The sequence below is a fragment of the Heteronotia binoei genome, chromosome 4 (assembly GCF_032191835.1).
Source record: "Heteronotia binoei isolate CCM8104 ecotype False Entrance Well chromosome 4, APGP_CSIRO_Hbin_v1, whole genome shotgun sequence".
Taxonomy (NCBI): Eukaryota; Metazoa; Chordata; class Lepidosauria; order Squamata; family Gekkonidae; genus Heteronotia; species Heteronotia binoei.
The window spans coordinates 59647422-59663936 of NC_083226.1; the positions used below are offsets into that span (position 1 = coordinate 59647422).

The 16515-nt window shown below is 39.7% G+C and overlaps 1 protein-coding gene across 1 annotated transcript in view; it reads left to right on the forward strand.

Annotated features, from left to right (window-relative positions):
• The window catches only part of ERMP1 (endoplasmic reticulum metallopeptidase 1), a 43607-nt gene that overhangs the window by 10266 nt on the left and 16826 nt on the right, over positions 1-16515 (forward strand). Inside the window, exons 4-9 of the mRNA XM_060237369.1 lie at positions 2718-2823; positions 7148-7294; positions 8365-8457; positions 11122-11334; positions 14173-14393; positions 15006-15180. Of these exons, the coding sequence (XP_060093352.1) occupies positions 2718-2823; positions 7148-7294; positions 8365-8457; positions 11122-11334; positions 14173-14393; positions 15006-15180 (955 nt within the window). The remainder of the gene's footprint in view (positions 1-2717; positions 2824-7147; positions 7295-8364; positions 8458-11121; positions 11335-14172; positions 14394-15005; positions 15181-16515) is intronic.

Sequence of the window (16515 nt, forward strand, 5' to 3'; positions counted from 1 at the left end):
CTTAAATATATAATTAAATATATATATAATATATAAAAACTTCCTATCTGCATCCTCCTGTGAAAGAACATGAGTGCAAGCACTGTTTGTACTATGAAAGGTTTACTGTAGTCTGGTAGACTTAACACTGGAGCAGAAATTAAAGCTCCCTTTAAAGTATTAATTGCATCTTGACACTGCTGTGTTCAATTTACATTCACAGATAATGTCTTACATATATCTGTCAAAGGTGCCGCTATCTGACTAAAATTTGGGATGTATCTTCTATAATAATTCACAACATCCAAAATTGATTGAACATGCTTTTTTGTAACTGGCTGAAACTGTTCTTTAATGGCCTTGACCTCTAATGATGTTATTGACTATTGCCAGTCCTATGGCCTAGGTGCATCACATCATTGAACTCAAATTGATACAAAGGAAGACTTCTCTCATGCTTCAGAAGTTAGTTTAATCTGCCAATAACCTGCTGCTGGGTCTGTCATGGAGAGGTATTTAGCACCTGCTGACCATTCAATCATTTCATCAATTCTAAGACTAGCATTCTGAGCTCTAACCTTGGTCAGCTTCTGAAAATCTATACGCAAATGGTATTCTGGCAACCTTTTCTTATTTAACACTACCAAGGGGAATGTCCAAGGACCATCACTTTCCTTAATAATACCAAGCTAGAATATTTACAGTATTTTTTTGCCACCACCTCTCTTTAATGGCCATTTAATGTACGAGGGAACACCTAATAGGTGAATGGGCACCAGTCTCAATATGATGAGACATCAACATTATTCTTGCTAGAACAGAGCTGAATAGAGGCTGAAAATTTAGTATCTTTCTCAATTTTGCCTGCTAACTAGCAGTAAGATCTGAAATACTGGAATCTCATCAATACCGTTGAATTCTGAGAAACCCTCAGCCAAATCTAGCAACACTTGTTCCTCCTCTTGTGTTGCTTTCACCAGATAAATCTGAATCACTCTTTCCATATAATGTTTTAGTCTGTTAACACTTGAGGTTTGTGCTTTAGACCCACTTTTTAAATTGCACAGTTATCATTTGATGGCCTTTTATCCACCAGAAAAGTTCTCATCCACTTTAATTCAAGTTTAACAATGTGCCCTGATCTTAAGATCAACACTTTAGCACACTTCTGAAATTCTCTTGTATTGCTTCTTTGTCTTTTTTTTGTATTTTGTGTGAGTGTGCATGCCTGGAAGTCATGACAACTTCTGGAGCTTGGAGGATGTTTAGAGAAGTGGCTTGATACCGCCTGTGTCGGCCTCCCAGTCCTGGTATTTGTTGGAGGTTTTCCATCCAAGTACTTGCCAAAGTCGACCCTGCTAGGCCTCCAAGATCTGACAAGAGGGGCTTGCCTGGGTTATCCAGGCCAGGGCTCTTGGCTTGCTTCTTTAGTCAAGACCTTTGCCTTTCTTGAGCCTGCTGTTTACCCAGATCTGCAAACACTCTGACTTTGTTGCGGTTACTTAGCAAAACACTTCATCACAGCAGGTAAACACCCTTCAATGCCTACACCTAAAACACTATATTAGGATCTCTCTATATTAGGATTGGTAGATAACCTTCCCATTTCTTGTATTTTATCCATATTTTTAATTGGTTGAGTTTTCAAAGCATTTTCATAAGGTTTAACATTAATTTTGCCATCTTGATACACTTCAGATTCATCTAACAGACTCTCAGAAATACTAGAAAAATCAGCCTCCTCATCTTTTTGGCCCTTTATAGGAACTGGCCCCAAATATACCATCTGCCCTCAAGTCAGTCACCAGTGCAGTTTACATTTTAACCTCCCTGTTTCTCCTCACCTGTTCTCAACATTATCTCCCAGTTAGCTTGGGACTGATACTGCAAGTAATAACCTTGCATTGGAGACATATGTCCCTCTTATGTTGCTTTGACAAGGGCACTCATCTAAACACCCAGGTGCATGGGATTATCTTCCATTTGGGTCCAGAAAGCCTGGTTTACTACAAATATTTTCCATGTTTTTATGATTTATGTTATTGGATGAAGGGTGTTGTGTGTGAATTAGAAAAGTGACTGACAGTGAAGTCCAAAGCAGGATTTTTTTTAAGACCATTGAAGTTTAGAAAGTTGCAACATGGCTTAGAATTATAGTGTAAAATATATATAAATAAATCACGAGTTAAATGCAAGAAAGTTGTCATATATCAAACTACAAGCTCTTCCAATAGAAAACTGATCAACTTTTACCTAATAAAAATATGATATAGTAATTACTCAGAAACATTCACTATTTGTATATATTCATAGTTTCAGTATATAGTCAGAGCAGAATCTATAAAGCCTGTTCGTATAGTGTGATCCTTTGTTTGAACTCCGGATATGGTTTACAGTTTGTTAAATAGGGTGATATTCATGCTAATGTCCTATATTAGTATTCACCTAATAGGGTACTTTAGTAGGGCCCAGCTTGTACTGTACCAATTCAGACTGCATGTGGGGCAGGGGTCATGATGGAACACAGTCCTCCAGAGCAGTATTCTGATACACAGAGATGTCAGAGAGCTGTGTTGCATTATAATTAAGCTTGTTATGGGTATGGTCTCCTACAATTTTCTTGCTTGTCTTGCAGTGCGTTGTGCTACTGCATTTGGCAACATCTTGTCAGTGCCAAGTATTTTGTGCATTGAGATAATAGCTGTCATGTTTGATATCTGTTATCTTTGCTTCTGAAGGCTAGTCATGGCTTCATTACACAGCACCATTGGACTAAATCAATTAGAGCATTTATTAATCTGGAGGCTGCTGGAGTAGGAGGGAAAGAGCTTGTATTTCAAACAGGTAAGAAGCTTAGCACTTCTCATGTAACTGTAGGTGGGTTTTTCTTTGTTGAAAAAATTAAAAATGCCCTCCACTTGAATACAAAAGAATGTTTAAGGCAGGATTGATTTTGAAACTTGATCACTTATTCATTTTTATATAATTTTTAACATGTTGCTGTACAGTTGAATTTTTGTTATGGCTCAAGCAATTGTAATTAAGAGGTGAAATCACTTTTCATATTTTTGCCAATCAAACCAGTTATATCAGCTTTGCTTGTAGTTTAGCATATTGGTTGTAGCTTCCAATATTTATGTTCTGCTTTTCCCCTGAAGTATCCAAGGCAGCATACAAAAAATGCCTGAAAGAATCAATAATAACATTTTAAAAAACCATCAACATTAAAACGTGGAAAGTTCTGTCATGTTGCTGCTGACTTATGGCTTTCATCTTGAAATACTAATTTCTATAATAAGATTGAGGGGGGCACAAGAGATTTTGCAGTGACACTGAACTTCCTTGGTGGTTTCCTGTCTAAATACTAACCAGGGCTGACTGTGCTTAGTTTTTGAAATCTGATGAGATTGGGCCATCGAGATCAGGACCAAAATTAAAACAACTTTCCACAAATCTACTGCCTGTGCCATAAAACTCAAACGTAAGAATCCTCATAAGTATTAACACTGCAGCATTCTCTGAAATTACATCTCCTTCTAAAAACCGAAGGGATAGCACTTTGCTGACTCCCTTGGGGTGTTGCGCAGCTGAGGAAGATTGAACTTCCTGTAAGGGAGGAGCAGGGCACAGTAACTAGGAGCTGATAGGAAGAATACAACTGGCTTAAGTGCTTTTGTTTTTTAAAAATGATTAGCCTAGATAATTATTTTTACGGACGGTTCTAATAAACAATATTTTCTTTTAGAGATTCTCTTAAACTGCCCTGAGCCCGTAAATATGATTAAATAAATACATAAATAAGATGTGCCTAGGCAACAGGCAACGGGAAATGATTGATTATATCCATGCCTGGAGCATAGTAGTAGGCAAAGTAGGTGGCTGTGGGGTACCACCTCGCCTACAGGGCACTGTTGGGCACCCCTCCCTCCTCCCTGCTGCTCTCAGCTTCCCAGGTCCCAGACCTGGGAAACTGAGAGCTGCAGGATGGTGCACTGGCATGTGGTCTCTTCTTTCTGCCAGGCTCAGAAGAGAATGCCTGTGTGCACAGTCTCGGAGTACCTCCAAGAGTGTGGATGTGGCTCGTACACAGCCCCTGCTCTCAGCCTGCGCACTGTGGTCTTGGAGGCACTCTGAGACTGCCCTAAGAAGGGCAGTCTCGAGTGCCTATGAGAGCGCAGGCACGGCTTGCCTGCAGTTCCCACTCTCAGCCTTCTTGAGTCTGCCTGAGAAGGCTGAGAGCGGGGGCTGCGGGCAGGCCGCATCTCCAAGAGAGCACTGCACGGCTCTGCCGGAGTCTGCCCTGTGCTTCTCTGCTGCACTACCACACCCTCCTTCCCTGTGGGTGGGGGTGTGGCGGAGCAGGCATGGGGGGGTGGGGGGGCTGGTGCCGGCCTGGGGTGCCCAAAGCCCTAGCGCTGGACCTGATTATATCTTTGGTGTTTTGTAAATGCTCATGGTGTCCTCCTCCCTCCTGTGGTCTTCAGAATTAAGGTATTAATTTATAAGCACCAGTTCACACAAGGTTGGTTCATATAAGCAGTGTCTGTCTGCCCTTCAGCATACAATCATGTGCTCAAGTACAATGCACAAAGCAGAAAAGCATGGGTTTTGTCAGCAGTGATTTATGTGGTTACTATACCGCTTTTTCACACATCCTTAACAAATTTGGTACTATTTGTGATAGTTCATTTCACATGAATGTATGTCCTGGGTAGTTTTGGACTTCATATAGCCAAAAAAAAGTGTTAACATGAGCCTGTTGTAAATAAGTTCATACTAGATGTCTCAGTTTCCATCTTTGCCGATAATGTGCTTAATACTTCTAGACAGATCGTGTAATATGTTCCCCAATTTGAAAAGTAAATATACTGATAAATATAATTTTGCGGAAATACAGTCATGGCCTCAAAACCATGTGGGTATAGAAGTGGAAAACTCCAGATGAATTTTAGCAAAATGTTTTTAATAGCTGAAACAGCATTTAAATTCATTGGATAGCCTTAGATGAAAATTCAGTATAGTTTCTGAACTAAATATTTAAGAGATGAAAAAAGTCAAATGAACTTTTCATAAGCTGATGTAAACAGGCCAAATAAGGTGATAGAAATTAGGCACTGATTGTTGTCGTACTTAGTGTCACTTTTTTAACACTAAGTATGATATTTAAACCTGTTCGCAGGGAGAGTGGGATACAAATAGAAATAAATAAATATTTTTTAATTTTGAAAGTAACATGTGAGAGTAGCACTCCCTTCCACTTCACCAGACTCTCCACAAGATCATCCCTCGTAACCCACCTGCCATGTTGGGCAGGTGAGCCATAGCTGTGAAAACTGCAGGGAAGACTCTGGTTGTGTGTATCATTGCCATTCATATGAATAAATGGTTTCTTGCATCATAATCCATATCTATGTTGGTAAAATAACTATTGCTGGGTTTCCAGGAGCACAAAGGTAGACTCCCAGAGAGCCTGTTGCTGCCACAAAACTGTATAGTTTCCTCTCTTGTGCAAACTAAACAAAGCATAAGAATAAGTTACATCAACTGTGTTGTGAAATGTAACAGAGTTTTTGTTTTCCCATTTTTCAGTGGTGGATAATTGCACAATTAATAGTTTTACTGAAAAGATACAGCTGCTGCCACAAACAGTAGCCATGTCTGTATCTCCCCTTGTCGTCTGTCTTGTTTAGTATTGCCTAAAGATGGCACGATTCTGACTTGTCCCTTAGTGTAGGCGGCAACCAACAGAAGAGGGGAAGTGTATAAAGCTTAGAGGAGGGGAAGGAAGAAACCCTTGACTATTTTTTTAAACAGCTCCTATCCAAAGTTTTACAGGGTTTTTTTCTGTAATGTTTTGTGATGAGGACCTTTAACTTCTTTATAAACACAAATATTAGTGTTTAAGTGAAAGTATGGAATGAAAATACAGTGAATGGAATAATTTCAGCTGAAATTAAGCATTGTTTTTGTGGTCCTGATTACTACTACTACTTCTCCTTCTCCTCCTCCTTCTTCTTCCAAAAAACCCCGAACAGTATTAGAAAAAGGAAAATACTGGAGAAATCTCCTGATATTGGTCATCTAAGACAGTTTCAAAATCTTATAATAAACATTTCTCTACTTGAACACATGCTGAGAATGGAATGTACAAGTACTTGGGAGAGAGAAGGAATAGGTAATGAAATGGAAATGATTCAAGAGCACCTGAAAGTTTGGCTGCATAAACCTTACTGTAGCCAAGGGGAGAGTTCTAATGCACAATACCTCTTGTGTAGACCTGATTAATTTTCGTGGAACGTGTGCAGGGAACCATCCTAATGGATTGTGCTCTTAAGTCTTGTTTTGTTTTTTCAGTTGTTTCCAGTACACTCTGCAAGATAATCATCAGACAAAAAAGCTCTAGTTTTTGTTCCCTTTCTGTTCAAATGGTGCTGTTCTGTAGAAGTACTATGAAAAACAGAACTGGAGAACCAGTTATTGCTTTACTTTTTTGCATCAGGTGGTGAGGGTGATGGAAAACATATTTTCTGTGTACTGGTCTGCTATCGAAGAGCAGCTCTTAAATCTAAAGTATCATTCTGGCATCGCTGTGTAAATGCTTGTGTTCTGAAGATGTTTTGTATTTGTAATGGTTACAGGCATAACCAGGATTTATTTTCTCATAATAGCTAAACCTGCCCTTCCAGTCCCAGAGATTTTGGTTCTCTGGTGTACATTGATGTTATTTGGAAATTGGAAAAGTGAGAAGCTGCCTGTTCCTCATGTGTCATTTTTTCTGACATAAAGATTAATGCACTTGGTGTCCCTGGTGTCCTTGGATCTTGCATTCTTTTAACAAGAATATAGCTTTTTCAGACATAAGTATTAAAACATTTTGGAAAAAACTGAAGTAGTAAGATATTCAAAATCAAGCTTCCTATATTGTGTACTTAACAATGTTGCATTGACATATCTTCTATATTTCAGTGGCATGTATCTCAAAGGACTTACATTGTCAATTTTAATTCTGATTTCAAGAATATCTTTGCTAGTCAAGCTGCACTGGAATTAAATCACTAGTGGATTTTCTCAGTCTGTTTGAGTATTTTTGTTAGGGCAACCTACAAACTAAATACATATCATAATTGAACAAATGTTCAGTTTATTGGTTTTTTTGTAATGATTATAGGACCTGAAAACCCTTGGCTGGTGCAAGCATATATCTCTGCTGCAAAACATCCTTTTGCATGTATTGTCGCTCAAGAAATATTTCAAATGGGCATTATCCCAGCAGAGACAGATTTCCGTATTTACAGGGACTTTGGGAACATTCCAGGTATGTTGTTGGACAGTGTTAGTAGCATTATTATTGTCTTACTGTTATTTATCTATTTCATTTGTATTTCACTTTCCTCTGCAATGGGGACCAGAAGTCACTGTGCCCTCCTCCATTTTATTCTCACAATAACTGTCAAGTCTGCTTTAACTCTGGTCAAGCCTTCACTCAATCTTTGGTTCAGGAGAGAAGCATCCTGGGTAAAAGCCATACTGTATGCCAATGCTGCTAGCTGAACTCTCCTCACCCCCCCCCCTTTCCTTTGTTATGTAGTTGTGCTTTGAAATGGGAATATGTGAAAGAGATTATAGAGCCTTCTCAGGCTGGGCATCGGAGGAGGAGACGCTCAAGGCCAAAGCAGGCCTGAGAACGGAATTGTAACATCAATGTGTGAATGTGCCCTGCATAGTACCCCTCCCACAAGAATCCCTTTGAAGTGTACCTTATATGATTGCATTCTACTGTATGATCTTTAGTCTTTCAATCTCCTTGTAGTCGAGAACTATGATATCAATAAACTAGCTACTTTGTATCAACAAAGCCTTGTTATTGAATCCACCGACTTGACAATAACCATGCAAAGTAGGTTATGCTGAAACTGGCCCAGGGTCGCCCAGCAAGGTTTCATGGGCAGAGTGGGATTCAAATCTGGGTCTCCCAGATCTAGTCTGGCATTCTAACCACTAAATGTGTTATTAAGATTGTATTTTGGGCACCATGACATATCTCTCCATGATGAACATGGCTTGTGCCATACTTATGCTCCTTCCTCTCCTCCCCTCCCCCCCCCCCATACATGGTAAATTTTTCAAGGTTTTTTGTTTTGGAAACCTTTAGTCAAACTTAGTTTGCTATAATGGCTGAAAGCAGATGCTTGGGCAACAGAAATTGTTTCCTTCCCACAAACTGTAATCCTAAATAAATGCAAATTTTAATACTAAATTTACTCTGTTAACCTGTAAGTTTAATAAAAATGTACTGTTAGCGTAATTTAAAAGTGATTGGGTCCTGTAAATAATGTCTTGACTATTTTATTAGAAATGTTTATTATGACTTTATTGTATTGATAGGAATAGACCTGGCTTTCATTGAAAATGGCTACATCTATCACACGAAGTATGACACGGCAGACAGAATTCTGACAGATTCCATTCAGAGAGCAGGTTGGTATGTAAGGTTTCGTGGATCTGTTGCAAGTCTGAAGTATTATTTTCAGGGGTCGTTTTGTGGGGAAATAGGTGGCAGAGCTCATTAGCATAACTCATTAGCATATGCTGTCCTCCACAGCCAAAAGTGGTGCAAAAAAGGCGAGCCTCGGGTGAATGAGGCATGCTTGCAGGTGGCTTGCTGGCCTTTTGATTGGGGGGGGCAGCCCAGGAGAACCCCCGGTGAGCGAGTGGGTTCTCCTGGGCCACCCCCCCCCCCCGCATCAAAAGGCCAGCAAGCCACCCGCTACCCAAAATCACATAAGAAGTGGAGAAAGGGTGGTACAGGCTTCTCCAGGAGTTAATGAGGGCTGCTGGGGGCATGGCAAGGTTCCTGGTAGCTGGCTGGCTGTCCGTTCTCTTGATCCAGGAATTATTATGCAGCTGCACCTCCTATTCAATGGACGAAGTAGGTGGAGAATCTGAGACCTGATGATTTTCCATATTGGCTACCATGATAGCTCAGAACCACAAGCACTGTCTTAATAGCAATAAAGAACAATAACTGTGCCCAGCTGGGTATATGGTTAGATGGCTGTTCATGAGTGTCTGAGCTGTGAGTTCTAGTCTGACCATTTCCTTATGTTTAGGGATGGAACCATTGCTTGGTGGTAGAGAGTCTTGTTTGTACGCAAGAGGCCTCAGGTTGAATCCCCATCATCTCCATCTAATAGTAGAAAGTGACGTGAAGGACCTCTCTGCCTGTGATCCTGGAGGGCCACTGCCAGTCCAAATGGGCTATACTGAATTTGAAAGACCCACAGTCTGACTTGATATAAAGCAGCTTCTGGTGTGTTAAACAAAAAGAAAATTTGTGCAAAGAAAATCCAAATCTCATAACTAAGAGAATCAAATGAACTGGCCTCTTATTCAACTCACAATATAGAGGCTAGGTAACTTGTTTAACTCTTAGTTTTTTTATTAGTCCATATAAATGTTTTATTAGTCCATATAAATTTTGTCTTTTTGCCAAGAATTTCATATTTGTTGTCATTTTTATTGGTACATTTTTAAAAAGAAAAGTCTGGGGATAACATTCATTTTAAAGGTTATTAAAGGTTATTTTTCCAAACTAAGAAAGTTGTAATGCTATCTGCCTCCCCAGATCTACTTTAATTGGTTCCCACATTCTAATATAATTTTCTCTATATAGATCTTTAATGTTTGAAGCCATTTCCCTAAATATCTCACTGCCTTTGTTGACTATTCAAAACCATAAATAGTCTTAAACTTGCTTTTCATAATGCTCCTGTATAAATCGGTGGTGCGGTCTCATTTGGAATACTGTGTACAATTCTGGTTCCCCGCACCTCAAAAAGGATATTATAGCATTGGAAAAAGTGCTGAAAAGGGCAACTAGAATGATTAAAGGTTTGGAACACTTTCCCTATGAAGAAAGGTTAAAACGCTTGGGGCTCTTTAGCTTGGAGAAACGTCGACTGCGGGGTGACAATAGAGGTTTACAAGATTATGCATGGGATGGAGAAAGTAGAGAAAGAAGTACTTTTCTCCCTTTCTCACAATACAAGAACTCGTGGGTATTCAATGAAATTGCTGAGCAGTCAGGTTAAAACAGATAAAAGGAAATACTTCTTCATCCAAAGAGTGATTAACATGTGTTCATGTGTGTGTGTATATATATACATATATATGTATACACACACACATGAACACATATATTGGCCACTGTGTGACACAGAGTGTTGGACTGGATGGGCAATTGGCCTGATCCAACATGGCTTCTCTTATGTTTTTCAATTAAATCTGCTTTATGATTCTTTTAAAAAAGAGCCCCGTGGTGCAGAGTGGTAAGCTGCAGTACCGCAGTCCAAGTTCTGCTCACAACTGAGTTCGATCCCAGCGGAAGCTGGGTTTAGGTAGCAAGCTCAAGGTTCACTCGGCCTTCCATCCTTCTGAGGTTAGTAAAATGAGAACTCAGCTTGCTGGGGGTAAAGTGTAGATGACTGTGGAAGGCAATGGCAAACCACCCCATTAAAAAGTCTGCTGTGAAAATGTCATAATGTGACGTTACCCCAGAGTCGGAAACGACTGGTGCTTGCACAGGGGACTTTAACTTATTTAAATCACTTCTGGCAGTTTACAGATCTCACTCATCCAACACTTTCAGTACCACTGTTCAGAATCCAGTCTCTTATCATTTTGTCATTCTTGACATTGAGACTCAAACGTTCGTTGTCGTTCTTGGCACTGAGACTCAAATAAGTCTAGAGTATTAATTTTAGCTTTTAAAGATACAGGGGAAATATAGTAATGATCTTATTTGCTTCATCCTTAAAGAGAGCGATGGGCATTGCAGTGTTCTAGGGTTTGATTTGCAATGTGCTTACAGTAATGAGAATGGTTGAATCGTCCTTTAACTGTATAACTTGTATGATGTTTGTATTTGTAAATCTTTGTAAATCTTAAGGGGAAACCTCTGGATTGTGTTGGGAAATTAAAGCTGTTCAAATACAAACAGCTTTAATTTCCCAACACAATCCAGAGGTTTCCCCTTAAGATTTACTTTGCAATAACATGTACTTGATAAAAAATTTATGATTTTTATGTGAAGAGGTTGAAGAGAAAGTCAAATACTAAATTTATGTTTGCATTTTTCTAAAGGAGACAATATCTTAGGTGTGCTAAAATACTTAGCAAAATCAGATAACCTGGCCAAATCTTCTGAATATCGACATGGAAATATTGTCTTCTTTGATATCCTTGGTATGTTTGTTCTGGCTTACCCAGCTCGTGTAGGTGCCATTTTGAACTACGTCATCACAGCACTGGCTGTTCTTTATCTAGGCAAAAAAATATTACAGCCCAGAAAGCGAGGTAAGTCCAGTCCATATGCAGCTTTCTGACAAAGTGGGTCTGATTATAGTTTGTGGATAATTCCACCAACCAACACACTTCTATGTGTCTGTTTTTCTATATGAAACTGCAGCCTTGGCTAAATTGAGCAAATAAAAAAACAGTAAATACTAACATTGTTTAAATATATGTGCGGGAAATCTAGCAACAGCTTCTAGCCAGCTTTTGAAAACAACAGTTTCAGGATAATATATTTACTAGAGCACTGAATGTCAGAGTTGACAAGAGATCCTTGTATATCACACCTAGTTTCAGTAAACAAAGGACAGTGTAACAACACATATGAGATGGGTTCTGTTGCTCGAGAAACATAAGAACAGTTCCTTTCAATCGAGGGAATACCTTTAAGTCTTCCCATGTATTTGGCTGTTGAGAGTGAATTATATCTTGCCAAAAGAATTAAACGTCTGCCTTTGGTTTTTTTAAATAGTAATGGTTGTATCCCTACAACTTTCTTTACTGTTGCTAAATTATATTTTGTTATGGTTTGTGCCACTTGCTTATAGGAATGGGCCTCCTGGTGCAGCTTGAGCTTTCCCTTTAGTTTTTGTTGTTGCACCACCCATAGCCCTCAAAACAAGCTGCTGTGTTTACCTTCCACAAAGGGGAGTGAGGTGCCAAAACTGGAGAAAAAACCCTAGTTATATGAGGTGGCTTTCAACAAGACATGTCAGCTTGGATCCAAAATCTCATTCATGAACTGGGGTTTTCTAGATTACTTCTGCCAATTGCAATGCCTTGTGCAACATGACAGGCTGAGGATCCTCAATATTCTGGAGTGCCTTGGCAGCTGTGGAAGGAAGCCTTTAGAAGATCTGGTGGCAGCTTCTTGCTTTCTAGAGTTTGGTGTGTCATGCAAGGGGGAATGCTATGTAGTGCACCCTCCTCCCATTGTCAGTGTTTAACTGTTTCTAGATCTCATTCACTCTTCCCTGTGGAAATAGGCTGCTAACCTGTAATACAACATTTGTACATCTACACATCCTAAGGTTTTTGGGTTTTTTGTATCTGCAGAGGCTTGGATCCTAAACCTGTTTGCACTGCTGTTGTGGAGGCAGCCTTCTCTGTGCAGTGCTTTCCCCTGATGCTGGGTGCTTTTTGACTCAATAAAAGATGCTGCTCTAACATGGATGGAAATTCATAGACCAGAGGAATGTATTCTTTATATGAGGACTGTCCTCAGCAGAAGCATAGCAAAGTTTAGGGTCCAGGGTATTTCAGGTTGTTGGACAGGAATTATAGGAAAACATCTAACAATCCTGACCATATGTGCTTGGAAGTAACTTCCATGGCTTTCAGTGGGAATTAGTAGTTGCACACTTTGGGATATCTGTATATTTCTTTAAGACATATTGAAGTTATGGGAAGTATTTTCAGTCCTCCCATCACAGGGCTTCCAACTTTGGCTCCAGAAGGTACAATGACTTTTTGTGTGTCATGAGTACTGTGGCATCAGCTTCTTTATATTTCATGACAGCTTGGGGCTGTCATCTACATAGTCCATGTTTAGGCAAATGTAGCTGTTGAGATTCTGTGCCACAGCAAATCTGTGATGCTACAGGAGATCCTGAGCTCCACCTTTTGGCCAGTATATGACAGGTGCTTTCTTTTGGCCTTTTTTACTTGAATGCTGAATGCAAATAATCCAATACCTATTGGCAGGGCTTTTTTTGTAGCAGGAACTTCTTTGCATATTAGGCCACACACCCCTGATGTAGCCAATCATCCAAGAGCTTACAGGGGTCTTAGTACAGGGCCTACTGTAAGCTCCAGGAAGATTGGCTACATCAGGAGTGTGTGACCTATTATGCAAAGGAGTTCCTGGTACAAAAAAAGCCCTGCCTATTGGGCTGCTTCTTGGGTCACCTATAATTATCAGGTGCCAAGTGAAAAGTTTTTATTTATCCAGGCTAATATTTGGTGGAACTCCCCTCCCCCCCATTATGCTTATTCTAGCTTACTTCTGGTTTGTTAGTTTGGTAGCTGAATTTAGTTATTTTATTTTCCATTATTCCATTTTAATATTTATATTGCATTTAAACAATGTTAATAAGCCACCCTGAGCATGCTATGTGTTAGTTTGGGGAAGGGGTGAAATATTTTATATAATTCTAAGAGGGTGGGGGCCATTCTTGAGTTTCAAATTCATAGCTGGTGACTCTTCTGGTTGTGACCTGTTTGTTGTAGCAACATCTCACTGTCGTTGTAGTTAGCCTATCATAGATCATGGTCCTATCTTAGTGGCTTTGATGTATGCATGAAACCTCCTCATCTATAGGGTTCTTGTCTGTAAGGGTGAAATGCGAAATTGAAAGTGCCAGTGTACACACAGAGTACATCTCTCTTATAAAAGATTGCAGGAAACCACTTATGTATTCAGCTCCATAGATCCTATGAGAACAATCTAGATGAAGTTGAGTGTGTTTGAGATCAGTGTTTTTTAAGACTGCTTTCCTCCCCTTTCCACATACTTTTGTGTTTTCAAAATGTGTAAGGTTAAAAAAAAATCTAAATTTGATTTGAAGTGCTTAAGTGGCAGAAAAGGTCAACAGGTCTTCATGGCAACCTAAATATGCGTATTAAACTGGCTCACAGATATGTTGCTTTAAAACAAATACCAAAACATGAGTCATGATCGCTTATACCCAAACTTAAAAAGTAGAGTCTGGGGGTTTTAATATGTTTTATATATTGGCTGTTGCCACTTTTTGTTAGCTAGCCTTATTGTTGCTTATAGGGGACCCCGTTGTAGTAGATTTGGTTTATTTGACTGTTAATATATTTTTCCTTCTTTTTCAGCAATTAGTTACCTGAAGGAACTTGCCATTGCATTTTTCTTCACAGTTCTGAGTTGGCTCACCACCTTCCTTGGCATACTTATTGTGGCAGTGTTTATTTCACTAATTGGGCGCTCTCTTTCTTGGTATACTCACTTCTATGTGTCTGTTTTTCTATATGGAACTGCAGCCTTGGCTAAATTGATTTTTGTACACACATGGATCAAGAGATTCCATTATAAAGTAAGTGTTATATATTTCTTCTTCTTCTTTAACGGATGGTAAAATCAATAATTGGAGAGGGAAGATGGCATGGTAGAGCCTGATTTTTGTAAAATCTCAGAAGCTAAGCAGGGTTAGTACCTGGAAGGGAGACCTCCAAGGAAGATTCCACAGAGGAAGGTAATGGCAAACCACCCCTGCTGCTCACCTTTAAAGCCTCTTGGTGAGGGTTGCTGTATGGCAACTTTACACATGCAGAATTAATAATTACTGTGATTCATCGTGACAGTCCCACACATGGGTCTTGCTGCTGGCAATGGATCCGTACCTCCAATAGCTCACCTAGAGCATTTTTTGGCGCGCTCTCCCGCTCGCCCTGGGGAGCAGGCATCGACTGCGCATGCCTAGAGAGGACGGGAGGCGCCCCTCCCACTCAGTTTCTTCCTTACCGCCACCCAGAAAACACCTTGTACCACATTGGAAAGATGAGCATTGTCTGCAAGCATTCTTTAGTTGTTGTACTCTTATTTAAATTACTGTCTCAACAGAACAGCTATAGACTTGTTTTACAATGCTTGAAACACTTACTTATAAAAGTAAAGGAAGCACTGTACTTTTTTTTCTTTTTTCCAGAATACAAATGAACAGTTCCTTGGAGAGATTTTCTTTGATGTTTCACTGTTTTTTTGGTCAATTAAGTTGGCCTCATTTACATACCTAGGATTTTGCTCAGCGTATGTCAGCGCAATATGGATAGCCTTTCCTCTTCTCACAAAATTAATGACTTATAAAGAGTTCAAAGAAAAAGGTAATAAATACACATTTTAATAATATATATTTACAGTTTTACTGGAGGATAGATGTAATTAATTGGCTTGATTGAATCAGAGCTTATTTTACGCTGCTGAAAGGGTGGGAAGGAATAGATTCTTTTTCTTCCATGATATCTTGTGAATATTTGGGGGGGGGAAAGATAGACTGCCCTGGGCCCCTGGCAGTACAGAATGAGAATTCATATGTGTGAATTCATAGTCTGGGCTCTATAGGTTGGAAAGCTGGAAATAATATTGTGTGTGGGACGCAGTCTCTTCTCCCTCCTTCCCTGACAGTATCATTACTTCTGGTGAGTCCTTTGTTTTAGGCATGAAAGATTCTGGAGCCTTCATGGTATCCTAATACATACCAGAGTTTGGCAAGATATGGCCTAATTATGACTAAGCAATAAATCTTCTTATCTGCATAGCTGCCTTCCATATATTATCAGCCTGAGAAACCTTGGAGAGCTGCTGCTGGTCTAATTAGACCGTCGTGACCTTGATGGGCCAGTGGTCTGATTCAGCATAAGACAGTTTCATGTGTTCATGTGAGCAGTAGCTGTCTCTGGTACCTTTCCACTCACACAAGAGGCATTTGGATTCCACCTATGTATTTTTATTACACAAACACAAGCACATTGGTTCCACTAAGTCACATGGATGAACATGGTGCTGACAGTTCTTCTTGAATTCATTTATTGCATTTATTAATCACTTTAAAAGTTTATTGATCCATGTTCATTGTCACTGAAAAAGATCCAACACATAGACCAAACTTTGATATTTCCTCAATCTGAATGGTTGGTGGAGTTACTTTGTATTGTGTGTGTGTGTGTGTGTGTGTCTGCACCTGGAAGGCATGGCGACTTCTGGTGACTAACCCCTACTGGGGGCCTGCAGCATATTCAGAGAAGTGGCTGAATATAGCTTGCCTCTGTCTTCCTGACTTCTGCTATTTCAAGGTCTCCTATAATCTGAATGTTTTCAAATGGAGGTGGTTGAAAGCAAAGACTAAATGACAGCAAGTGCATATGTTAGTTGTTTCTGCATTTGTGTTATTTAATACTAATCCGCTTGCTTTCCTCGGAATTTGGTTTACTTAGTCTTCTCCATCAATCTTCACTCCAAAGACCTCACCTGCTGCCAGTGGTTCACTTTCCCATGAACGTTTCTGCAGGGCTTTTTGCTACATTACCACTTTCTGTTGCCAACTTCTGTTTGCCACAGCTGTCAGTTAAATTGTACTATTTAGTGCATGTAACATAATTTCAACTTTCTCTCCTCCTTTGTAAGATTAATGCTGGGCTTCCCATCAGGGTGGATTTGAT